This window comes from Labeo rohita, chromosome 5, assembly GCF_022985175.1.
Source record: "Labeo rohita strain BAU-BD-2019 chromosome 5, IGBB_LRoh.1.0, whole genome shotgun sequence".
Taxonomy (NCBI): Eukaryota; Metazoa; Chordata; class Actinopteri; order Cypriniformes; family Cyprinidae; genus Labeo; species Labeo rohita.
The window spans coordinates 30,566,642-30,592,321 of NC_066873.1; the positions used below are offsets into that span (position 1 = coordinate 30,566,642).

Sequence of the window (25,680 nt, forward strand, 5' to 3'; positions counted from 1 at the left end):
ATTCTTGTTTTCATTAAACTTCAAACATCCAGGCAAACTGAGGCAAAAATTAAACAGAAAGTAGTTAATGACAAGAAAAAAAAAAAATCAAACACAATTATTTCAGTAAAATCCCTAAACATATTAAGGTTTCATTCTATTCATCTCTTCTCTTGCATCCAACAGATGAATCAGTACCCAGTGTTCTTAATGGTGATGCTTTGAGCTGAATCAATCTTATAGTCTTTGATACCTAAGGAGAAAAGCACAGCATTTAACACATAAGTAATAGACAGAGACTATCAAACAGTCCCAAAGTTTTGTGTAAAATGCTCTAACCCTGTGTCAGAGAATTGCCATCTGAGGAGATATGCCAGTATCTACGATCACTCTGACGTGCTTGTTCTTCATTGACCACACTGAGGAAGGGTCCCCACAAGCTGTCCTCTGTGCTAAAGCTGTGATACATAGAGCAAAAGGGTTGTTTGTAAACAAAACACATAAAAATAGTTGTAACTAATACAGTAAAAATAGCACACAAAATAGTTTTGACAACATATTTCAAATCTTGAGAAATCCAAACTCACGTAAAACCAGTTTGTTTGTCTTGGAGAAGGTTGAGGGCTTCAAATAGTGAAGAGCCCTTGGGTACATGAATGGAAAACACAGATGATGCACCGTTTGATTTAATAACCTCCACTTGTAGAGACACTTTCCCTTGACTTGGAAGGATTTCTGAAGTGGAATCCGCATCAGTAGTAAGAGTGTCTAAAGCAGAGACATTAAAAAAATACATCTTATTAAACTCAAGTATAGTTTCTGCTAAACAATAAATCATATGTTTTTATATAATATATAACGTTGAACTACTCTAAACGTATTTTTAAAATCATTTCAATAATTTATAATAACAATTACAACTGAATAATTTAAATTACAAAAAGGGCATTTATATTAAGAAAAAACAAACCCAATTTGTGCAAACACAATTCAGCCGATTGATACTTTATTGAACTTGTATGTCTGCTGTACATACCATCCTCATTGCGGCATTCTTGGCTCTTCACTTGAAGATAAGTGCGTTGGTGGAGAGCAGGCAGGACTTGGGACGCGCCCATAGGGTTATGGTACGTTCCTTTCTTCACATCTGCCCTTAAAGCCTCCACAGCAGAGTCATATTCCTCCATCTGACTGCCCATAGCCATCAAGGCCTGTAAAACAGATAGCCATGAGAACCTGTCACTCAAATGAGGCTTTTTCATTTGACCAAATATTTCCTATGTTTATTCTTACCTGCACTGCCAATCCCGTGCTGAACTCATTGCCCATGTGCCCATCAGCTCTCTTAGAGTCAAGAAGCCTCTGCTTAATGGTGGCAAGAGCCTTGTCTAGCTCTGCAGCATCTTTAACAGCAGTTCTCTCGTCTTTTAGACACTGCAGGGCCATGCCTGCCATCGCATGCGAGTCTGAAGGGTTAAGGAGGAAGTCATATTGGTTAGTGACAAGTAAACATATTTCCTTAAATTGAATACAATTTTTTTTGACTGTGCTGAAACATTACACAATTTTACACCAAATTAAATTTGGTTTGTTTCCCACACAAAGAAAATGTGAAATATGGGATACTTTGATAAGAATAAATAAGGCTTTAGTTTCCATTCATTGTAATTGCTTTAAATGTGTTGTGCAACACAAAAAAAGAAAGAAATTAATGTGGGTTTGAATTTACATGAGGGTGAGTGAATGATGCCAAAAAAAGAGTTGAGTTAAACTCACCGATACATAAGGACTCTCCATGTTTGATCTGTTTGTGTTCCACAGCATGGATGAGCTTGTGGCTGACATGTGTGCTCACTCTAACACCACTCACACACAGAGCCAGAATGCCCAGAGAGTACTGGTAGTAGTTGGTCTTTGGACGGTGACCGACTGCAGAAAAGAATTCATTTAAAAATTAGAATTACAGTACAACAAAATGACACATACTACCAGTCAAACGTTTTTGAACAGTAAGATTTTTGTTTTTTAAAGAAGTATCTTCTGCTCACCAAGCCTGCATTTATTGGATCCACAGTACAGCAAAAACAGTATACAAACAAAATATTTGTATTATTTAAAATAGCTGTTTTCTATTTGAATATATTTTAAAATGTGATTTATTCCTGTGATTTCAAAGCTAAATTTTAGCTTCATTACTCCAGTCACATAACACTTCAGAAATCATTCTAATATTCTGATTTGCTGCTGATTTGCAAAAACATTATTATTATGTTGAAAACAGCTGAGTAGAATTTTTTCAGGTTTCTTTGATTAATAGAAAGTTCAGGAGCACAGCATTTATCTGAAATAGAAATCTTTTGTAACATTATAAATGTCTTTATCATCACTTTTGATTAATTTAAGCATCCTTGCTAAATAAAAGTATTAATTTCTATCATTTCTTTCCCCCCAAAAAATGCTGACTCCAAGCTTTTAAATGGTAAAGTGTATAATGTTACTAAAGCTCTGTATTTCAGATAAACATTGATCTTTGGATCTTTCTACTCATCAGAGAATCCTGAAAAAAAATGTACTCAACTGTTTTAAATATCGATAATAATAATAAAATGTTTCTTGAACTGCAAATCAGTATATTAGAATGATTTCTGAAGGATCATGTGACACTGAAGACTGGAGTAAGGGTGCTGAAAATTTAGCTTCGACCACAAGAATAAATTACATTTTAAAATATATTCAAATAGAAAGCAGTTGTTTTAAATAGTAACAAATATTTCACAATATTACTGCTTTTGCTGTATCTTGGATCAAATAAATGCAGGCTTGGTGATCAGAAGAGACTTTAAAAAGATTAAAAATCTTACTGTTCAAAAACTTTTGACTGGTAGTGTATATTAGAATGATTTCTGAAGGATCATGTGATTCTGAAGACTGTAATGATTCATGTAAAAATCTGCGTTGCCATCACATGAATCCATTACCAAGTGACTTCTGTCAAAAACAGTTAAAATATCTTGCTCCTTACATGCAATGTTTTGTTTTTCTTCTTCCATCTCTTTCTTTAGGTGAATGAGGAGAGACTCCTTTATCTCATTATGCGTGAGATGTACACTCTCCAGATCATGACAGGAAGACTTTAAAGCCAAGATGTACAGGGCAAGACGGCCAACCACCAACTCATTATTTTTGAGAGATCTATAAGCAGATATATGGAATAGAAATAAGAACCAAAAGCAGTTGAAACAGAACATTATTCTAGAATATTCTACAATAGAATATTTATATATGACCAGGACTGGTGGAATTTATTTCCACTACAGTGATAACTGTTCCTGAAGCAATTTAGGAAAGATGCAAAAAGTGTTCCATACTTTTCAATATCATCATGAAACTCTGCCTTGAGGCGGTTGAGATATTCACTCTCTTTAGCTAGATTATGGTGTGTTGAGAGCCGCAGGGCGATGTGCACACTGGGATTGGGCAGGGTATCTTGTGCGTCCACAGAGCGCAGCAGCTGCTTGTTGAGGGACAGTAGAAGAGCCTCGTGATCTGATGCTGAAGCATGATATCAAGAAAATAGAGAGTATGACATTAAATGCAAACTATCATAAACTTTGCATCACTGTTCTCATTGGACACTGTTGTTTTTTTAAAGTGCCACTGTATAATTGCTTTACTGTGTGTCCACTGCTGTCTCAGCAATACAGGTCACAGTGACCTTTTTTTTCACCTACTCATGCATTCCATAAAATACACTTTGTCTCAGAATTGTCACATTTGCAAAAGAGAGGGCAAAGAACAGAGGGAAACGATTCCAGGTATTCTGAAAAGAACTTCTGCTGACGTTACAAACAGAAATGATTCGGTACGAATATTTAGAATGTTACTGGTTAGAGTAACTGGATTACAGAATAGTACATTTTTGGTTACATGAATTGGTTGCAGTATAGTACATTACAGGTTATTATGATATATGCATAGATTATGATATATAACAGTCTCTACAACAGGATGATAAGCACTAAAAATCAATAAAAACATACTGGGGAAACACCTAAACTTACACTAACAAAATAATGGCAAAAAGTTATAGACTACTATTCTTTTTGACATATCAGATTTCTGTGGCAATCTTTAATTTAAAATACCTAAATAATATATGGTTATGGTAATGATTCCCTATCTTTGTATATACCAAATAAACATGGTATTGCCTTCTATACCCATCATTTGTACTTTGGTACAGTACTATTTGTAAAGGTACTACTGTAGAAATAGGACAAGGGTATTGAGCAATGAAGGGATTTCTGTCATTTCCCCACCACATGACCAGAAGATGATTACAAAAAGGATAGAAAATAAAAAAATAAAAAAAATAGAAAAATAGGAAAACTAAATTATCAGATGTATTAAATCTTACCACAAGGTTTTCCAACAGCCAGCGCCAGCAGCGCACTCGCAATGACAAAAGTAATCTGAAAACAACAACAACACAGAAAACTGGTGAAATTTGTTATTAAAACAGCATATTAACATTTTATTATTTTGCTAGCACTAAACTAATTTTTAACTTCTGTTGAGCTTTGGGTCAAAGTGGTAGTGGTTCTTACCATTTTAAGGCCAAGTTAAGTATCCTGTTGAATCCAGTTAAAAAATGAACAACTGACACATATTAACACATTACCACTGTGAGCAGAGGCGGAGTTAGTTACTCATCTACAGAGGTTGTAGTTTTGCAACTTTCCGTCGACCTGTGCTCTAAAAGACCTGTTATCTTCAGTTTTTGTCTTTAATTATTTTCATTTCTTCACTGGGTTTCTTCTACTGTTTAACAGTAACAAAACTTCCCCTCTTTCCCCTCAAACGTGAGTTTGTTTATTGTTATTAAGCACACTTCCGGTTAAAGAACTACAAGACTAACGAACTACAAATCCCGTGAAGCGCCGTTCACTTGCACACTGTTCTAGAAACGCGTCTTAAAATTTACGCTCTTGCAACTTCTCATGCCAGTTGTCTTCAGAGACCTTTCCACATTTTTAAGCAAATTGGCTTTCCGCTTTTGGGGAGCGTGTTAAAGGTGAGTGTTTGTGTTTCTAATGGAAGAACTGACGCTGTTTTGTTTTGCATGTTGTGGGGCGTATGACTGGAGGATGTTTCAAGCTGCAGCCAGCGATCAATTCAAGTTATTCTTATCCAGAGTACCATGATATTTCTTAAAGGTGGTCATTACAAGGTTATTACAACAAAAACTGAAATAAGCTATTACTTTTTCAGAACGTGAAAGACTGTCATTACAATGTCATGGCCTACGGTGGAGGAAAATATGAATTTACCAAGTTAGTGACGAGTTAGCAACCAGTTAGCTATTACATATAAAACTCACAATAACAAATGACAGCTTGTCCTACTTAAAGCAACAACCAGTAATTATGTATATGTATTTATGTAAATATTTTTAAAGGTAAAAGCAAAACCTTTAAATTTGCCTTCTATAGTATATGTAGTGTATATATATATTATAGTATAACGCGTGTCATGTTGTACAGAACATCTGAATGACCTGTTCTGAACGTCCAGAACCATTGATTTATTCATTTATCTGTTTTCCAGATTCTTCCGCTTCTGTTCACACTGCATGACTGCAGTTCCTATTCAGTTCTGATGTTTCCAGCTCATCTTCAGCTGGAGGATGATGCAGAGCACCAGGTCAGGAAGCAGCGAGCTGGAGTTCATCACATTCTCCCCCCTTGCTCCTTTTAGTAACTCTGATTTGGGCACAATTAGTGGGCCAACTAGAGACTTGTGTCATCTGACAGGTGGATCTATGCCAAATACGTAAGTATTATGTGTCTTGTGCAATTATACAGTCCTCATTTATGCACTAAAAAGCAGACTGTTCATTTTCATTTGAATGTGTGTTTATTCTTAAAAAGCTGGGATAGAAGATGCATGAGGAAACAGAGGAGAAGGACAGATGATGAGTGAGTAATTGTTTTTTCACTTATGAGATTCACTATATGTGACCCTGGACCACAAAACCAGTCATAAAGGTCAATTTTTGGAAATTGAGCTTTATACATAATCTGAAAGCTGATTAAATAATCTTTTTTTTGGTAGGATAGGACAATATTTGGCCAAGATACAACTATTTGAAAATCTGAGGGTGCACAACAATCAAAATATTAAGAAAATCACCTTTAAAGTTGTCCAAATGAAGCTATTACTAATGCATATTACTAATCATAAATTAAGTTTTGCTATATTTACAGTAGGAATTTTACAAAATATCTTCATGAAAGACTTAATATCCTAATGATTTTTGGCATAAAAGAAAAATCAATAATTCTGACCCATACAATGTATTTTTGGCTATTGCTACAAATATTCCCCAGTGACTTAAGACTGGTTTTGTGGTCCAGGGTCACATATGTGGCAGTGGGTTTTTCATGTCTTTTTCCCCTACAGAAGCTGCAGTCCTAAACGGCGAAAGCTGATGGTAGAGGAAGGAGCAGATGAGTATCCAAGTCCTAAAGTGAGCCAAAGATGGTCTGTGGACTCTTCCACCACTTCCCCTTCTAAGACCAGCCCAGTTCAACTGCAAACTGAACCCAGGACAGAGGAGATGGGTCTGCCCTTCACATCCACTCCCTCTCCACTACCCAGAGTTCCCACAGAGGGCTCAAGCATGGAGGTAGAGGCCACTCAGAGGAGACTGCAGGAGATAGAAGACAGGTGAGACAGAAATGAAGACGTCAGTTTCAAACTGTACGTGTGCATGTATCTCTGCTTGGGTTTATAGTCATTGTTCAGAAAGAGATGTATGAAAGTTCCTGATACATATTGTGTGTGTTACAGGATAACTTTAGAGGATGATAGCGATGAAGAAGAGCTTGATGTGGAACCAGCTCAGCGCAGACCAGTGCTGGTGATGTCTGACAGCTTAAGAGAGGGGCTGCAGCGTGGGATTGGTGACATTCTACCCCATACGGTAGCACAGTCAGTGTATGTATCTTATTTTTATGTTTTCATATATGCTTAACAATTGTAGGCTGCTTCATCATGCTTAAATTCGACACATCCTTTTAAATTTTAGTTGATAAAGAAATTCAAAAATAAGCTTCATTTCAAGCATTAAAAATAAGCCTGTATTACTGTTGGGGTTGGAAAGATTTTCTTTTAATGAAATGAATACTTTTATTCAGCAAGTATGCATTAAATTTATCAAAATTGAGAGAAAATGCATTAATAATGGTACAAAATTTTTTACTTCAAATAAATGTTTTTTTTTTACTTAAAGGTAATAACAGCAATAAAAAATCTATTTTTAAAAAAATCCTGAAAAAATGATAATGGTTTTCACAAAAATATTAAGTAGCACAACTGATTTCAACACTGATAATAGCAAGAAATGTTTCTTGAGCTGCAAATCAGTATATTAGAATGTGAAACTGAAGATTGAAGCCTCAGCTATTAAATACAAAACAGTTATTTTATAATAATATTTCGCAACATTACATACTGTTTTTTACAGTATTCTTGATAAAATAAAAGCAGCCTATATGAGACTTTTTCAAAAACAAAAAAATGGTACAAATCTTATCCACCCCAAACTTTTTAACAATAATGTAAAATCCAAACATGCTTAAAACATTTAAAAAAATTAAATAAATAAATAAAAGTTTGGGATCAGTAAGATTTTGAATGTTTTTAAAGAAGTCTCTTATGCTCATCAAAGGTCCATTTATTCGATCAAAAATACAGAAAAAAGAAGTAATATTGTGAAATATTATTGCAATTTAATAATACTATTAACTGTTTAATAATACTATTAAATATTAACTATTTAATAATAGTTTTCTATTTTAATATACTTTAAAATATAATTTATTTCTGTGATGCAAAGCTGAATTTTCATCAGCCATTACTCCAGTCTTCAGTGTCACATGATCTTTCAGAAATCATTCTAATATGCTGATTTATTATCAATATTTGAAACAGTTGTGCTGCTTAATATTTTTTGGAACCTGTGATACTTTTTTCAGGATTCTTTGCAGCACAGCTGTTTTCAACATTGATAATAAAACAGCATATTAGAATGATTTCTGAAGGATCATTTGATGCTGAAGACCAGAGTAATGATGCTGGAAAAAAATTCTGCATTGTATCACAGGAATAAATTCTAATTTAAAGTATATTAAAATAGAAAACCACTATTTTAAATTGGAATAATATTTCACAATATTACTGTTTTTTCCGTATTTTTAATCAAATAAACAGCCTTGATGAGCAGAAAAGTCTTCTTTAAAAAAATAAAAATAATAAAATCTTACTGATTCCAAACTTGTTTATATATATATATATATATATATATATATATATATATATATAAGAGGGTGTGTAAAATTCTGAAAAACAACTTTTAAAACACCTACTTAGTAAGTAAGTAAATATAATTCATTTCTTCTTGTGGTTTTAAATGACCCATTCTGAACAACTGAAGCAAATCAAAGCAGATTATGTGAAACTGGATATGGATTCTTGTTCTTTTCATCATTGTATGAAAACAAACAGAAGCAGTAATGTTCCCAAACCAGCCGCAGAACATCAGCTTCTACCAACAGCACTGAGCTCATTGTAAAGGAATCCAGCTTAGCACCCTCTTCTTCACTCACCTCTGCAGGAGCTGCTCTTGTATGGAATTGGTGTTGTGGCGCCCCCCAGAGGACCCTCTCACCCAGAAGCTGAAGGACTCTTTACAGAAACAGCAGCGCAAGCAGTTGGCAGTGAGCAGACAGACTCCCACCCCTATACCGCCTATCAGCAACCCCCCACCCCAGCCTCAGTTCACAGCACCCAACGAGCAGACTTTCAGCCCCCTGTTCAGCAGCCCTGCGCTTCTCAACTCTGGAGAGGAAGACATGGAGTTATAAAGGGAAATCTTTAAGTACTTTACCTAAACTCTTTGCATCCTGTGTGTGGGGAAAAAAGCTTTGAATTTTATCAGTGCAAATGAGGAATTACCATAGGTGGAGAGCATGATGACAAATGCTCACTTGAGATTTCTGTTGTGCCAAGTATTCTTTATTTCAACCTGCGCTTTTTTTGTAGGTGGGACCATATTTGCACTAGTTTAAATGGGAAGTATCCTATGTGAAAGTGGTCAGTGATTTTATTTTTTTTTCCCTGCGGTACATTGGTTGAATGTGCAGTGGCAATTTCATACTCACTCTGTTTGCTGTTGATAGCTGTGAATATTCAAACACATTACTGGTTAACAATGCAAAAATCTTTTAGTTTTGTCTATATGCAGTTAGTATTATTTCAGTGTAATAATATACTGTGTACAAATCTCCAGAGCGCTTGATTTGTTACAATCTGCCACATTATTTACGTGTAATATTTGCTTTTTTTGCAGGCATTCAACTGGTCAAAATCTGAGACTCCTTTTATTCTGTTCTTCATGGTGTCATATTTTGATTTTTTTTTTTAAATGATGTTGTAGTTATGGACTACGAAGTGATGATTGATGAATTTGATGAAAGGAATGAATCACCATGTGCTCTTGAACTGGACAGACAGAGACAGCAGCACTAATCATTAATCTAGCCGGTTAAACTATCTCCGCAACAGAAAAATAATTGTTGGAGGAGATGCATGGCCATACAAATTGAAATCGATTGATTTCAGTCGTTCATATTACCTGGCTCTGTTTCTCTAGCTGAAGAACAAATAGCACTTATTAGCCTGGCTGTAATTTTTAAACAGTAAAATAAGCTGCAAATCCATTTTGCCTGAGGTTTAAACATTGGCTTAAATAATTGTTTAAACTTTTTGTTTGACCTTTTTGCAATTTATACATTTTGCCAAATGTCAAAATATAAAATTGGTAAATACTGACTATCACACTATGAAAAAGGCAGACTTGTTTTTGAATAAAATCAGTTTGGCATTATACTTCTCTGCTTGTGACATTTTATTTACGCTGCAAAGCATACAAAGTCATGTTGTCAGATTTAAGGAATGTTGTTCGATTACATTTACAATTCCTAAAAAAAAAATAACATGAAAACACTCTGCAAACTATACAGTTAAAGGGGTCATCGGATGCCCATTTTCCACAAGTTGATATGATTCTTTAGGGTCTTAATAAAAAGTCTATAATATACTGGTTAAAAATTCTCAATGGTAGTGTAAAACAACACCCTTTTTACCTTGTCAAAATCAGCTCTGCAAAAATCAACCCATTCTGATGGATTGTTCCTTTAAATGCAAACGAGCTCTGCTTGCCCCGCCCCTCTCTTCCCTCTGGAGTGATGAGCTGCACTGAGAGATTGTTTACTTTAGCCACATTTAGCGCGTTTTGCCGCGAAACTTGCTAACTAGCACGTAATTAGGAAAGGTGATTGCAGAGATTCATAAAAAAAACACTTATACTCACATCTGCTATAGGTGAAGCTGGATCACAAATGATTTACACGAACATAGATGCATTTATGTAGATCAAGAGGCACATTCCCTTCACAAACAAACGTAACCCACTGCATCTTCAGCGGCTCAGATGTCGGGGGTAAATGACGACCAAAAGATATTCTTGTCTAACTTACATCCCTGCTCATCTGAGAATGGCTTGATTTGAAAAAGGGAATGTTATTTTTACAGATTAATTAAAAACCACTGCATGGATTTTTATCATTATAGGGTAGATTTGTACATACACTGCCAACACACATTAATGTTCAAACAACATGTAAAAGTGAACTTTGCATCTGATGACCCCTTTAACAGTTAAATGAGCAGTTGTAAATACTGTTAGCTACACACTAGATCCATTCATTATTTCACAGTAAACTCTAAATCTAAGAATTCTTTTTATATCAAAGTTTATCTTTTGGTCTTTAATGGGCTTAAATGACACATTAACTTACAGTGAAGTGCTCTGTTTTTCTGTACAGACCATGAACATTGCTTATGAGCCCCACAACCGTGGTAATGAGGGATTAGTTCACTTCCAGAATAAAAATTTCCTGATAATTTATTCACCCCCATGTCATCCAAGATGTTCATGTCTTTCTGTCTTCAGTCGCAAAGAAATTAAGGTTTTTGAGGAAAACAATCAAGAATTTTTCTTGATATAATGGTCTTAAATGGTGGCCAACGGGTTGAAGGTCCAAATTGCAGTTTCAAAGGGCTATACAGAACCCCAGCTGAGGAAGAAGAGTCTTATCTAGTGAATACACTGCTCTCAAATGCTCATCTTGCACTAGCTCTGTGATGTGTTAAAAAAGTCACGCGTAGCTAGCTTTAGAGTAGGGAGAAAAACTCCATCTCATTTTCTCCTCCAACTTCAAAACCCGTCATCGTTATTGTACCTTTTTTGTAAAGCGCGTTTGACCTTCTTTGCACTTCGCTTACATGAACACTTGCAAACACTGGGTTGGTACATCTGTGCTAGTGCAAGACAAGCATTTGTGGTTAAAAAGTATATAAGTTTGTATTTTAAGAAAATGACCAATCGTTTTGCTGCATTGAAACTGCAATTTGGAACTTCAACCCATTGGCCACCATTGAAGTCCACTATATGGAGAAAAATCCTGAATTTTTTTTCTTAAAAACTTAATTTCTTTTTGACTGAAGAAAGAAAGACATGAACATCTTGGATGACACAAGGGTGAGTAAATTATTAGGAAATTTTTATTCTGGAAGTGAACTAATCCTTTAAGAAATTATTTTTGACTTCATATAAAACGGTTTATAGACAAATTCTAGGATAGAGTTTTTAAAGTAAATGTTAACTGAAGATGGTCTTTGCTGGTAAGTGATCTTCTGTCCTACAGCTGTCCTTAGCTGGAGCAATCTGCCAAGAAAATGAGAAGCTCTGAAACCTAGTTTCACATCTTTGAAAATTAAAAAAAAAAAAAAAATTAACTACAATTAAGTAAACTATTAAAATGTAATTAAATAAAGTGTAAAAAATAAAACATAAATATTAGAATATTTTAAAAAACAAAAACGAACAACTCTTAATTAACTATTAAACTAAGAGTAAAATGAAAACTGAAAAATAAAAAGCTAATTCAAACATTAATTAAATATACTGAAATAAAACTAAAATATTTTTAAATTTGTTAATAATCTGAGACTGGTTGATGTACCGTGTCCAAATAAGACCCACCCAGGTCTGTGGGATCCCTGTCCCACTTCACCGGACTGGGGCAGCGGGTCTGGCTCTCTGCTCGAAGCTGACGAATGCGACTCTGGAGGTGCCGCAGCAGTTTATATGAGCTCAGGTCTTGGCTGACTCGAGAATTTTGGAAGTCTGTGCCACCCTGAGAAGCAGTGGAGGCCGGCTGGGATTGGTTGTGGTCTTGGCATTGCTGCAGAGAAACAGAAAGGATCAGCGAGATGAACTTACTGTACTGTTCTACTACAATCATAAGGAATTACAGAGAAAGTAAGCATGCAAAGGTTGCTTCAAGCAGCATGATAACGGTATATTTTCTTTTATTAAAAATAATAAGAACTGAATTTAAATAAAATATAAAATACTGAAATAAAATATGTTTAAGCTCAAGTATGAAAATGAAAGCTAAATAGCATTAATACTATTTAAAAAAAAATTAATTTGCATACAAAATAAAAGTTTAAGTTTGCCTAATAAATGTGTGTGTAATTATTATGTATATATATTTAAGAGAAATATGTTATGTACAAAATATTTTTATTTATATATAAAAATAAATTATATAAATAATTATAATAAATGCATATACTTGTCAATATTTCTTAAGTATATACATGAATGTGTTTGTATTTATATATACATAATAATTACACACAGTACACACACATATATTTGGCAAACTCAAACTTTTATTTTGTATTCGATTAATCGTTTGACAGCCCTAATAAATAATATAAAAATAAACACTGGCATTTACCCCAGTCAGATGTCTCATCTCATTCTCCAGTCTCTCCAATCTCTTCTGCAGCTCTGCTCGGGGCTTTGGGACTCTCCTGTTTTATACAGTTATTTTGTACAATTTAGAATCATGAGCCATGGTAGCCAGTAGCCAAAAGTGGTGTCATTCATTAATTTATTTATTGAACAGTTCACTCCGTGTCATAAGCGAAATGAGAAGTGAAAAAAAGACATTTTAATAATGTAGTGTTGGTCTACATCAAAAAGTAAAAAAAACAAAACAAACAAACAAAAAAGCATTAAAGATCCACTTGGCTCAGTGAGCATATGACGCACCTCTCCAGCTCTGCGTTAAGCTCCAGCTCAAGTCTTGCAGTGTTTTTGTCTTTGCACTGAGCCATGTTGCTGTGCACCTGTCTGAGCTCATCATCTTTAGCCTGCAGCTGCCTGTGCAGATGGACAGACGGTTTGTCTGTATCATCGTTCATGCGCAGCTTTGCTCGAGATATACTGCTCATTTCCTCAATGTGCTCCTTAGGTTTGCACACAGCAGTGAACAAAACAGACATAAACCAAGATATTAATACATTTAAAGGAATTTTGTTCATAGTGTTAGTTGAGTAACAATTCATAATAAATTATACATATTGTATGTGCAAATGTAAATACACCTGTATGAGTTTCTCTTTTAGAGCAGCCAGTGCTCGTTCCTTTTCCTCCATCAGCTGCTTTTTCTGTAGCTGTAGCTGTTGCTCCTGAAACAAGTGAGCGGCGTCACCTTATAAGCGCTGTTTTGTTGGGATTATGTGTGTTTTGTTTGTAACTTCATACCTTTTCTCGGCTGAGCTGCAGTGTAGCACGTCTCTGTGAGCTGAGCTCATGTTTTAGATCATTAATATGCTGTTGTAGGGCCTTTGTGAGGGACTGAAGTGTCTCAAGAGTTTCACTCACTGTAGGACTAAAACAGAAAACATTTAAATATGCCTGTTTATAAAACATAACACAGTGTCAACAGTATAAGATTAAAGGAGAAGTCCACTTCCAGAACAACAACTTACAAATAATTTACTCACCCCCTTGTCATCCAAGACGTTCATGTCTTTCTGTCTTCAGTCGTGAAGACACTTTTCAGGATTTTTCTCCATGTAACGGACTTCATTGGTGCCCAGATTTTGAACTTCCAAAATGTAGTTTAAATGCAGCTTCAAAGGGCTCTAAATGATCCCAGCCGAGGAAGAAGGGTCTTATCTAGTGAAACGATTGGTCATTTTTTCGAAAAATTAATTTTTATACTTTTTAAGCACAAACGCTCCCAAAGCACAGACTCCGGAATGTGTGTCCACGACGCTACGAATCATGTCAAGTTTATCGTCTGTGCACTCCGGCTCAAAAATGTAGAGTATGGTGAAAACCTCCATCTCATTTTCTACCAAAAACTTCAGAATTGTCCGACATCGTTGTATCTTTTTGTTTGTAAACAGCGTTTGACTTACTTGCACTTCCTTGGTCTTTACGCGTTCGCTTTGTAAACACTGGGTCTGTAGTTCCGCCTATGTTCCGCGTGACCTTTCGACGTGATTCAATAGTACGTAGTGTCGTAGATGCGCATCCCAGAGCCTGTGCTACATGAGCTTTGGTGCTTAAAAAGTAAACAAATTTTTATTTTCCAAAAAAAAAAACAATCGTTTCACTAGATAAGACCCTTCTTCCTCGGCTGGGATCATTTAGAGCCCTTCGAAGCTGCATTTAAACTACATTTTGGAAGTTCAAAATCAGGGCACCAATGAAGTCCATTGCATGGAGATAAATCCTGAAACGCTTTCCTCAAAAACCATAATTTCTTCACGACTGAAGACAGAAAGACATGAACATCTTGGATGACAAGGGGGTGAGTAAATTATTTGTAAATTGTTGTTCTGAGAGTTCTCCTTTAAAGGGTTGGTTCACCCAAAAATGAAAATTCTATCATGAATTGCTCACCCTCATGCCATTCTAAGCCCGTAAGACCTTTGTTCATATTCCAGACACAAACAAAGATATTTTTGATAAAAAAAAAAATATATATATATATATATATATATATATATATTCTTGTAGCTTCATAAAATTACGGTTGAATCACTCATGTCAAGTGGACTATTTTAAGGATGTCCTTACTACCTTTCTGGGCCTTGAACATGATAGTTGCGTTGCTGTCTATGCAGGATCAGAAAGCTCTTGGATTTCATCTCAGTTCGTGTTTTGAAAATGAATGAAGGTCTTACGAGTTTGGAATGACAAGAGAGAGAGTAACAAATAACAGAATTTTCATTTTTGGGTGAACTATCCGTTTAAAGGACTGGATATTTGAAATACTACAACTTGCTATTAAATTTGTATTTGCATTCTTATTAGGACATTCTGTATTCTTATGTCATGGGTAGAAGTATTTTTTACAGGAACATACTGTACTACACCTGTCTGATGGGTTCTTGTTTTCAACAGTCTGGCCGTTGTGTTTAAGTAACTCCTGCAAGCAAACACACTCGCTGTGTATGTCCTGCGCCCAGCGCTTATTCTGCTGCTCAAGTCTGGCTGTTCTTCTTTGGTGTTTTTGGTCTTTCTCAGAGAGGACTGTCCTCAGCTCCTGAAGCTCCTTTTCAGACCGCTGCAAAGTTTGCTTCAGACGCACCACCTCCTTCTCTGCCTCCTGTAACAAGAAACCAAAAATGAACCAGAAAGAAATTATATTTAGCATCATTAAAATTAAGCCTTTGTTTAAAACCACTGAGATTTTTTAATTGAATTCTGACACTGTCATTTCAAAACTTCACTAATCAAATGTTGTGGATGTTTTTCCTTAGATTATTTTAACTCCCATCAATCCAATCCAATCCAATCAGTGGTGATTCTCAGTAAAAAATACTATATTGCAAGTTATGTTTCATTTAAAGGGACAGCTCACCCAAAAATGAAAATTCTGTCATTAATTAATCACCCTCGTGTCATTCCAAACCCATAAGACCTTTGTTCATCTTCTGAACAAAAATTAAGATATCTTTGATGAAATCTGAGAGCTTTCTGACCCTGCATAGACAGCAACATAACTACCACGTTCAAGGCCCAGAAAGGTAGTAAGGACATTATTAAAATAGTCCATGTGACATCAGTGGTTTAACCTAAATTTTATAAAGCTATGAGAATACTTTTTGTGTGCAAAGAAAACAAAAATAACGACATTATTCAACATTTTCTTCATGTCTGTGTCAGTCTCAGAATGCACATAAAACATTCACAAGAGTACAATGACGCATGCATGTGATGCAACAGAAACCATCACAGAATTTGTAATGGTTTTGCTGTAATAATGGGACTTGTATTGGTTTTAATTGAAACTGTAATGGACCCTCTGGGTTTCTACTGCTAATTGGTTGCCTTCTATTGGTGGCTTGTTAGCACCACTAAATCCTAATGGTATTTGTCCCAAAACACATACAGGAAACCATGTTTAATGGTTTTAATGGTTAAAAGTTGATGGATTGTAATGTCTGTAATGGTATTTGTAGTGGAAACCATTAGAATTTCTGTAAGGGTTTCTATTGTTATTTTTTTCTATTGTTTGTTTTTTACTATTGTGAGTACCATGACTAACATAAAAGAGATGTTGAATAAAGTCGTTTTCTTTGGCCACATAAAGTATTCTCATTACTTCATAAAATTACAGTTGAACCACTGATGTCACATGGACTATTTTACCAATGTCCTTACTACTACATTTCTGGGCCTTGAATGTGGTAGTTGTGTTGCTGTCTACGCAAGCTCAGAAAGCTCTCGAATTTCATCAAAAATATCTTTAATTGAGTTCCAAAGATGAACGAAGGTCTTACGGGTTTGGAACAACATGAGGGAGAGTAACTATTGACAGAATTTTTATTTTTGGGTGAACTATGTTCTTGAGTCATTCTGTGTCACTTAAAATTTTAATGCAAAGTATAAAAAGACAGCCTTGGATACCACTTACTTTCTGAAGCTCAGTCACTTTACTCTGTAAGGCTAGTGTGTTTCTTCTCTCCTTCTCCACTTCTATTTTCCCTCTTTTCACTGCCTCCACTATTTGCTGCTCCAGAGTCCCACGCTGCTCTTTGAGAGCCTTGTCTCTCTGTTCCTCCCATTTCTTTTCCTCTCGTTTCACAGCCTTTCGAATCTGTTCATTCAGATGACAAGAGATGCACAGTTTCTTTAGAGTGAACAAGAATTTAAACATGAAAGTTAACGCCCTCATATGATAAGGGCATAAATCCTTGATAAATCTGTCATCGGCACTTCAGAGTTGTTGTAAAACAGATTAAGGGAAGGAACCTTTTCCTGAGTTTCTCTTTTGAACTCCTCTGCTTGCCTCCTCATCGTCTCCTCATGCTGCGCTAGAGTCTCTTTTAGTCTCTTTATCTCTTTATCTTTCAGCTGAAAGAGAGAGAAATGAATTTGTATATAAGACTGCAGTGTTGTTGGATATAAAGAGCACACGGTGTGACAGCTGACCTGGATGCAGCTGTGTAAGGAATCAAGGCTCTGTTTGTGGGTCTGATCTTGTTCACTGAGAGCAGCTGACCTCGACTCATCCGCCTGCTGATGAACCTGGATTCACACATTCAAATAAAACAGATTCAGAGACTGGCATTACGTATGTGAATAATCAGTGAAAAGACTCTCAGTGAATAAATCATATTACCTTTTGAAGCTCCTCTTTGTGACTTTTGGCTAGCTGTAATGTCATTTGCTCAAACTCTTGCTCCTGAGAAGGGATTGATAATAATATGTAATAATAATAAAAATTAGTTATTATTAGTTTTTTCTGTGATGGCAAAGCTGAATTTTCAGCAGACATAACTTCAGTCTTCAGTGTCACATGATACAAGAAAAGAAAAAAGAAAAAATCTTACTGTCTTTTTTTGTATTTCTTTTAGCTTAAAGGTGTGCTCCTCTCTCAGTGAACAGAGTTCCTGAAGAAGAGCTTCTTTCTTTTCTTCAATCCCCTGCAAAAGCAGCTCCTTCTGGGCAACAATTCGCTCCATCACGCTAAAACACTTCACTTGTTGCTCTAGATCTTTCTGTAAAGACTGCACACATACTATATAGTTATTGAAATTAAAAGTGTATCAGACACTGAAAACACTATTATTGTACACTAAGAAGAAGTAACAAAAGTGAGAACCTCCTTTATTTGTTCTTTTTCTCTGGTTGTATCCGTCAGTTGCTCCTCCAGCTCAGTGCATTTCTGTCGGAGGGTCCTGCAGTCCTCCTCCCTCTGCTCCAGCTCCTGATTCACCTCATCCAACCTCTGAGTGAGAAAAAAAGAGATGAGTTGTTTTTGATTATTTTGCTGGAAATATAAAATTAAGCAACATATTAATGCATTTAAAGGGATAGTTCACCCAAAAATGAAAATTCTGTCATTACTTACTCACCCTCATGCCATTCCAAACCTGTAAGACATTCATTCATTTTTGGAACACAAATTAAGATATTTTTAATGACCCTGCATTTCTGACGATGCATAGACAGTGACACAACTGAAATGTTTCTAGGCCCTGAAATGTAGAAAGGACATGGCAAAAATAGTTCAGGTGACATCATTCATTGTGGTACTCTCGATAATGGCAGCAGATGGTGACGCGGGGGAGAAGAATTGTTGAATAAAGTTATGTTTGTTTTCTTGGTGCGCAAAAAGTATTATTGTAAATTCGTAAAATTAATGCTGAAACACTAATCTTACATTGACTATTTTAACAATGTCCTTACTACCTTTCAGGACCTTGGCCATGGCAGTTGGGTTGCTGTCTATGGAGGGTTAGAAAGCTCTCGGATTTCATCAAAGATCTCTTTATTTGTGTTCCGAAGATGAATGAAGGTTTTATAGGTTTGAAACTACATGAGGGTGAGTAATTAATGACAGAATTTTCATTTTTTGGGTGAACTATCTCTTTAAGTTTTCTAAAGATTATACCATTAAACTACACTGACCAAAATTATAAACGCAACACTTTTGTTTTTGCCCCCATTTTTCATGAGCTGAACTCAAAGATCTAAGACTTTTTCTATGTACACAAAAGGCCTATTTCACTCAAATATTATTCACAAATCTGTCTAAATCTGTGTTAGTGAGCACTTCTTCTTTGCCGAGATAATCCATCCACCTCACATGTGTGGCATATGAAGATGCTGATTAGACAGCATGATTATTGCACAGGTGTGCCTTAGGCTGGCCACAATAAAAGGCCACTCTAAAATGTGCAGTTTTACTGTATTGGGGGGGTCAGAAAACCAGTCAGCATCTGGTGTGACCACCATTTGCCTTACACAGTGCAACACATCTCCTTCGCATAGAGTTTGTCAGGTTATTGATTGTGGCCTGTGGAATGTTGGTCCACTCCTCTTCAGTGGCTGTGCGAAGTTGCTGGATATTGGCAGGAACTGGAGCATGCTGTCGTATACGCCGATCCAGAGCATCCCAAACATGCTCAATGTGTGACATGTCCAGTGAGTATGCTGGCCATGCATGAACTGGGATGTTTTCAGCTTCCAGAAATTGTGTACAGATCCTTGCAACATGGGGCTGTGCATTATCATGCTGCAACACGAGGTGATGGTCATGGATGAATGGCACAAGAATGGGCCTCAGGATCTCGTCACAGTATCTCTGTGCATTCAAAATGCCATCAATAAAATGCACTTGTGTTCGCTGTCCATAACATACGCTTGCCCATACCATAACCCCACCGCCACCATGGGTCACTCGATCCACAACGTTGACATCAGCAAACCGCTCACCCACACAACGCCATACACGCTATCTGCCATCTGCCCTGTACAGTGAAAACTGTACAGTGGAATTCATCCGCTCCCTCAAAACTTGCGACATCTGTGGCATTGTGCTGTGTAATAAAACTGCACATTTTAGAGTGGCCTTTTATTGTGGCCAGGCCTAAGGCACACCTGTGCAATAATCATGCTGTCTAATCAGCATCTTGATATGCCACACCTGTGAGGTGGATAGATTATCTCAGCAATGGAGAAGTGATCACTAACACAGATTTAGACATATTTGTGAACAATATTTGAGAGAAACAGGCCTTTTGTGTACATAGAAAAAGTCTTAGATCTTTAAGCTCAGCTCATTAAAAATGGGGGCAAAAACAAAAGTGTTGCGTTTATAATTTTGGTCAGTGTACTTATGTGCCTGTTCATTGATGCTCTCACTTTCTCTTTCTCTCTCTCTCTATATATGAACATGACAATTTGGCTATGCTTTTACTCCAATATATTAAAGCTCCATGTCTAAAAGTGTAGCATATAAGTGATCAACCTCCTGCATAGAGTCCAGTGTGTGTCTGAAACGCCTCTGTTCTGAGAATAGTTCAGATTTGGTATTATCCAGCAGTCTGTCCATCTCCTCCCTTTCCAGAACAGATACACTGTGGCTTACACACTGACAGTAAAGAAAAAAAGACATTAAATCAGACTGATTGTCAAGCAGTGTATCTATAATACATTCATTCAGCAAACTGTTTTTATTGCATTTTTGTTTCTTAACTACAGTGACCTTTTGCTCCTGCAGAACCCTGACCTCCTTCAAGCATAAGTCCCTCTGGGCCTGCAGTCTGTGTAGCTCACACCTTTAGGGCACACAATTGTTTTTAAAATATTTGTTACATATGCACTGATCATTAAACATGGAATTTAACAACAAGTGCCAGTGAAAGTAAATGTGGTGAAGGTTCCTGTAAGCAGAACATACGTAATGTTCTGTGCCTGGACTCTGCTGTCCCTCACACTGAGCTGTAGAGAGAGATGCTCTCTCTTAGCTTGATCCACTTCCTCTCTCAGCTTCTCCAGAGTATGAAGTGTGGCCTGAGGAAATAATACCACATTTGTTTAATAAATGAGTTTAGTAACATGTTTAATAAATAAATAAGGGAATTACAAATTGTTTATATGGTTTTCGTACTGTTTTTTGCTGTTGAAGTTCAGTAAGTGACATGCTCAGCTCTTTGAGTTGATCTCTATCTATACTGCTCTTGTCCCGATCTCTCTTCGTGCTCTGAAAATAAGAATATAAAAAAAAAGTTTTAGTTTTTTGCAAAAATTAAAAACATATCCGCATATGACAGTTGTCTCCTTTAAAGGATTAGTTTACTTCCAGAATAAATTTACTCACTCCCATGTCATCCAAGATGTCCATGCCTTTTTTTCTTCAGTTGAAAAGAAATTAAGATTTTAAGGAAAAGATTCCAGGATTTTTCTTCATATAGTGGACTTTAATGGACTGTATACGATCACAGCAGAGGAATAAGGGTCTTTTTCACCCTACCCTAACTTTTAGAACCTGAAGTACACAGACAAAGAGCTAACTGCGCTTGACCTTTCCAGTGTGATTACGTAATGTGTGAAGTCGCGTACACGCATCACAGAGCTAGTGCAAGATGAGCATTTGTGGTTAGAAAGTATATAAGTGTTTATTTTTTTGAGAAAATGTACTGCTCACAAAAGAAGATAGATAAGACCCCTATTCCTCAGCTGGGATCGTGTAGAGCCCTTTGAAGCTGCATTGAAACTGCAGTTTGGACCTTCAACACCATTGGCTCCCATTGAAGTCCACTATATGGAGAAAAATCCTGGAATGTTTTTCTCAAAAACCTTACTTTTTTTTTGAGACAAATGCATCTTGGATAACGTGGGGGTAAGTAAATTATCAGGAAATTTTTATTCTCAGAGTAAACTAATCCTTTAACTCCACTGACACTGATGTCTCTTACAACGTGAGAGTCGTTCCTTTTGCTTTGGTACAAACGCCTCCTCTTTCCCTTCCTGCCAGATGAATGTCTCCTTCTTCTGTAGTCAAGCTTTGACACAGCAGCGTCACTACTCGTCTCCTCAACAGTTCTCTCATCATCAGAGCTAAAACACACGCACACAGTATTAGTGAGGAATGGTTTTAATTTGAAATATCTGCATAATGTTTCATATGAACATACTGTGCTGTTCTTTTGCAAATTTTAAACATATTTTTCTTATAAAGATTGTGCAACGTTAGTGACCAGAGCCAAAGGAAGATAACATCTCTGTATAAAAACTTCAGATGAAACTATGCAAACATGGCAGTAATAAGGGGTTGTTCCCACAGGATGCTAAAGTCGCATTCCTGATTAAGCAGCCAGAAACCGCAGCATAAAATAAACACCACTATGAGACATTATCCAAGCTGTCATAAGATCTTCTCCAGTCTTAAACTGAACTCAAGTTAAATTGTTGAAAAGTACCTGAAGGAATGAATATTTTGAGTTTGGCTGGTTTGTCCTGTACAGTATCCATTTTCTCTGCTCAGATGAAAGGCTATAGTGGCATGCATAAGAACAGACAAATGATTTTAAATACAGTTACATTAACATATTATGGACCAATTGCATGTAAAAAAAATAATTATTTTTAACATTACTGTGACATGTACAAAAAGTATTCTTTGACATGGACTATTTTAAAGGGGTCATCGGATGCAAACTTCACTTTTACACGTTGTTTGAACATCAGTGTGTGTTGGCACCGACAGAGGCCGCTCCCACAATAGTTGATTGACATGAGTGCCTTACCTCAGATCAGCTGTAACAGTCCGACCTCCAGGCGGGGCGAGCAGAGCTCATTTGTATTTAAAGGAACAATCCCTCAGAATGGGATGACTTTCGCAAAGCTCATTTTGACAAGGTAAAAAGGGAGTTGTTTTACACAACCATTGAGAATTTTTAACCAAAGTATATTATAGACTTTTCATTAAGACCATAAGGAATCATATCAACTTGTGAAAAATGGGCATCCGATGACCCCTTTAACAAAAAGAAAGATAAAATACTATATTTGCCAATATAATCCAGCATATTTTGGCAAGTGTGTGACTGTGGCATGCATGCACAATAAAAAAAAGATTATAGAGTCCAAAAAAATTCAGCACACATGAAGAACACATAAAATTTGACATGCAAAAGTTAATATGGTGCCCACACCTGTACTTGTCCTGTCACTGTGTGCAGACTTCAGGTGCTGTCGAACCTGTTCTGAGCACACTGTGTCCAGATCAGTATCTATGGTGACTAAATCAAAACTCTGCATAGGGACTCCTATTAGAGGACAAAAAGGTTTTATTTAAGCATGTTTTCTGTTGTACTTCTTTGGTTGAAGCAGGTCTTGCTTCAGTGATTCACAAAGGAGATACAATATATCTGAAAATCTCAGAAAGAAAAGGTCCTGCTATACCTGTGAGGTAAATAAAAATAATGGTTTTATATTGGCATTGATTGTTCTATAAAGAACCTTCAACATCCATAGAAACTTTCAAATGCACAAAAGATTCTTTATATTGGAAAAAGGTTCTTTTAAATTATAAGAATATTCTTTACACACAAAAAAGGTTATTTTAAGAACTGTTCACTGAAAGGTTCTTATACAGGGAAATCTAAAAGCTGACTTTCTACTGTGCTCTGCTGCTACATGTCTGATTATCTTGGGGCTATATGTGACGCTGGACCACAAAACCAGTCTTAAGTAGCATGGGTGTATTTGTAGCAATAGACAAAAATACATACATGGGTCAAAATTAATAGATATTTTGTAAATTTCCTACCTTAAATATATCAAAACTTAATTTTGATTAGTAATATGCATTGCTAAGAACTTCATTTGGACAACTTTAAAGGCAATTTCTCAGTACTTTTTTTTGCACTCTGATTCCAGATTTTCAAATAGTTGTCCTATCCTAACAAAATCTCAATTTTTAAAAAATTGACCCTTACGACTGGTTTTGTGGTCCAAGGTCACACTTATCAGTGTTTTTCATTTTCCTCATTCTGACCTTTCACAGATGATCACATAACAGACTAGAGGTAACTGCTTACTTCTCCTTGCTATGTCTGTATACCTGAGGCCGGCAGGACCAGCATTTCCTCTCTAAAGCGTGTTGAGAAGTCCTCAGTGCAGATGCTGTCCATAGTGAGGTCATCCTCCTCGTTTCCCATCCCTGCCACCTCCGCATTTCTCCCAAGAAGTTTCTCCAGTCTCCAACAACACTGCTCTACCCTGGACACGGAGCTCAAGCTGCCACTTTCCTCAGGACGCCACACATCTGTAGCTGCGACTCCAGCCTTTATTATCTCCATGGTCTGATGCTCTGTTTGGTCATCTGATACTTGGAACAGGAAATGATAATGATGGAATTTAAAAATGAAAATAATGGTCATTTTAAAATTCATATCCAAGTGTTTAAATGTTAATTATGATTTAAAGCAGTAGAGGGCTGATAGAATAAGTTATAAAATGTCTAAACTAGAGGGGAGCGAGAATAAAAAATATATAATTACATGACTACCTGACTGAGTCTCGTCAAGGTTGGATGGTGTTTTATCAGTGGTTGGAACAGTGCTTCCCAAGCCTGTGTCTTTACTTACAGAGTGACTCCGATCGAGATAGCCTGGAATATATATGGATAATTAGGAAAATAACTGCATTTACAAATAATAAACATGATAAAATAATGATAAATAAAAAGAACATTAAACATGCACTAAAAAGTCTATATAATTATTTATTGCAGAAAAGTGGTTCATGCTTACCCGAGAAAGGAAATTCATATCTCTTGGAGTTTCCTCCATGCGTTCGGCTTTGGATCTATTGGTGGAACACAAAATCAAGACAACATTCTACTCTTGCTATAACGAAAATAATACACCATGGTTATCAAAATTTAATCAGATTATAAGTGCTTGACCTGTAGATGACTCAGCTGCGTGTCTATGGCGTCCAGCAGTACATCACAGCGATCATGGGACAATCCCAGAGGTATGATCCCATAAACATCAACCCCCTCATCCACCTCTGAGAAGAAAAGAGATATACAGCAGTTCGTACTGCAATAGATACGGGATAAGTATGAAAGGTAAACGTCAATGATTTCTAACCTGCAGACAGCAGCTCATCAGTGTTTTCACCAGAGCCTTCATTTTCCATGATTGCTCTAAAAAGACACCAAAATCATTTATGCATGAGAATGAGATGTTAAACTAACATATCTCTTAGGAATCCAGAGCATTTGAGCTAGTATGCAAGCAGCCAGATTTAAGGGGGGTGTTGTTGGTTTTATGGTTGCCTAGGAAACACAGCAGAAAGGGTCCCCAACAAACACTTGGGGCTCGTACGTACAAAAAAACTCATACAGTCTAACGAAAATCAACATTTAGCAGATTTCATACTGGGAAAAAAACAACGGATAATGCATATTTGTTTATTTACTTATGCTATTTAGTAGCTAGGTAAATTTTAAGTTGCATTTGAACAGAAAAACGCACAAATACTTTTGCTCTCTTATTAGAAGACAAAAATCACAGATATACTGCAGCACTGTCTTATTCGTAGCTCTCATTTAATTAATTATCAGTAATTAAAGCAGATTTTTGCTTTGTTTCAGAACTTCTGAAACTTTTTCCATGAATTGGTTAAGTTTTTAAATACGTTTTTACACTTACGTCAACGTGTTTCCACTCGGAGTTTTCTCTAGAAGCGGGTCTGAACAGCAGAAATTGTTTGACATGTACACATCCATGGCCTTCAGTGTCATGGCAACCACACACACCCACTAACTGCCTGCAGGACTACAAACATGAAGTGATTTAGTTTGTTTGTTCGCAATTCAAAGCATTTTTACCAAATCTATATATTTTTCTATGTTTTAAATGAAAAATAAAAATGTATACAATTAGCATTCACAT

The 25,680-nt window shown here is 36.3% G+C and overlaps 3 protein-coding genes and 1 long non-coding RNA gene across 6 annotated transcripts; 2 read left to right on the forward strand and 2 right to left on the reverse strand.

The window, feature by feature from the left end:
* Positions 1–72: 72 nt before the first annotated feature.
* On the reverse strand, positions 73–4,735 carry tcn2 (transcobalamin II). Its single transcript, XM_051110308.1, has 10 exons — positions 4,587–4,735; positions 4,397–4,451; positions 3,348–3,531; positions 3,002–3,171; positions 1,756–1,908; positions 1,273–1,445; positions 1,016–1,190; positions 567–747; positions 319–437; positions 73–232 (listed from the first exon to the last, which is right to left on the reverse strand). Exons 1-10 carry the CDS (start codon positions 4,587–4,589, stop codon positions 171–173), a joined length of 1,275 nt encoding a protein of 424 aa, XP_050966265.1. The 5' UTR covers positions 4,590–4,735; the 3' UTR covers positions 73–170.
* A 133-nt stretch (positions 4,736–4,868) lies between these two features.
* ccdc117 (coiled-coil domain containing 117) lies at positions 4,869–9,930 on the forward strand. Its single transcript, XM_051110309.1, has 6 exons — positions 4,869–5,053; positions 5,587–5,811; positions 5,910–5,957; positions 6,442–6,708; positions 6,832–6,978; positions 8,657–9,930. The coding sequence occupies exons 2-6, from the start codon at positions 5,666–5,668 to the stop codon at positions 8,904–8,906; spliced, it is 858 nt and encodes a 285-aa protein (XP_050966266.1). The 5' UTR covers positions 4,869–5,053; positions 5,587–5,665; the 3' UTR covers positions 8,907–9,930.
* Positions 9,931–11,670: 1,740 nt separating this feature from the next.
* On the reverse strand, positions 11,671–25,660 carry si:ch211-102c2.8 (golgin subfamily B member 1). 3 transcript variants are annotated; one of them, XM_051109713.1, is made up of 26 exons: positions 25,438–25,660; positions 24,874–24,929; positions 24,684–24,790; positions 24,529–24,583; positions 24,285–24,386; positions 23,838–24,104; positions 22,927–23,040; positions 22,192–22,264; positions 21,688–21,829; positions 20,880–20,972; positions 20,670–20,782; positions 20,475–20,547; positions 20,238–20,360; positions 18,087–18,212; positions 17,815–17,991; positions 17,604–17,666; positions 17,414–17,509; positions 17,234–17,335; positions 16,896–17,078; positions 15,352–15,584; positions 13,727–13,853; positions 13,567–13,650; positions 13,232–13,428; positions 12,915–12,990; positions 12,129–12,350; positions 11,671–11,830 (listed from the first exon to the last, which is right to left on the reverse strand). In XM_051109713.1, the coding sequence occupies exons 1-26, from the start codon at positions 25,527–25,529 to the stop codon at positions 11,765–11,767; spliced, it is 3,162 nt and encodes a 1,053-aa protein (XP_050965670.1). In that variant the 5' UTR covers positions 25,530–25,660; the 3' UTR covers positions 11,671–11,764. The 3 variants fall into 3 exon arrangements, with proteins under 3 accessions (XP_050965670.1, XP_050965672.1, XP_050965671.1); XM_051109714.1 differs by having other exon boundaries at positions 11,711–11,830; positions 12,149–12,350; XM_051109715.1 differs by lacking the exon at positions 17,815–17,991.
* On the forward strand, positions 12,295–23,914 carry LOC127165289 (uncharacterized). The gene is made up of 4 exons (XR_007827761.1): positions 12,295–12,427; positions 18,126–18,216; positions 18,684–18,809; positions 23,781–23,914. It is a non-coding gene; the product is annotated as an uncharacterized LOC127165289 (long non-coding RNA).
* Positions 25,661–25,680: the final 20 nt, after the last annotated feature.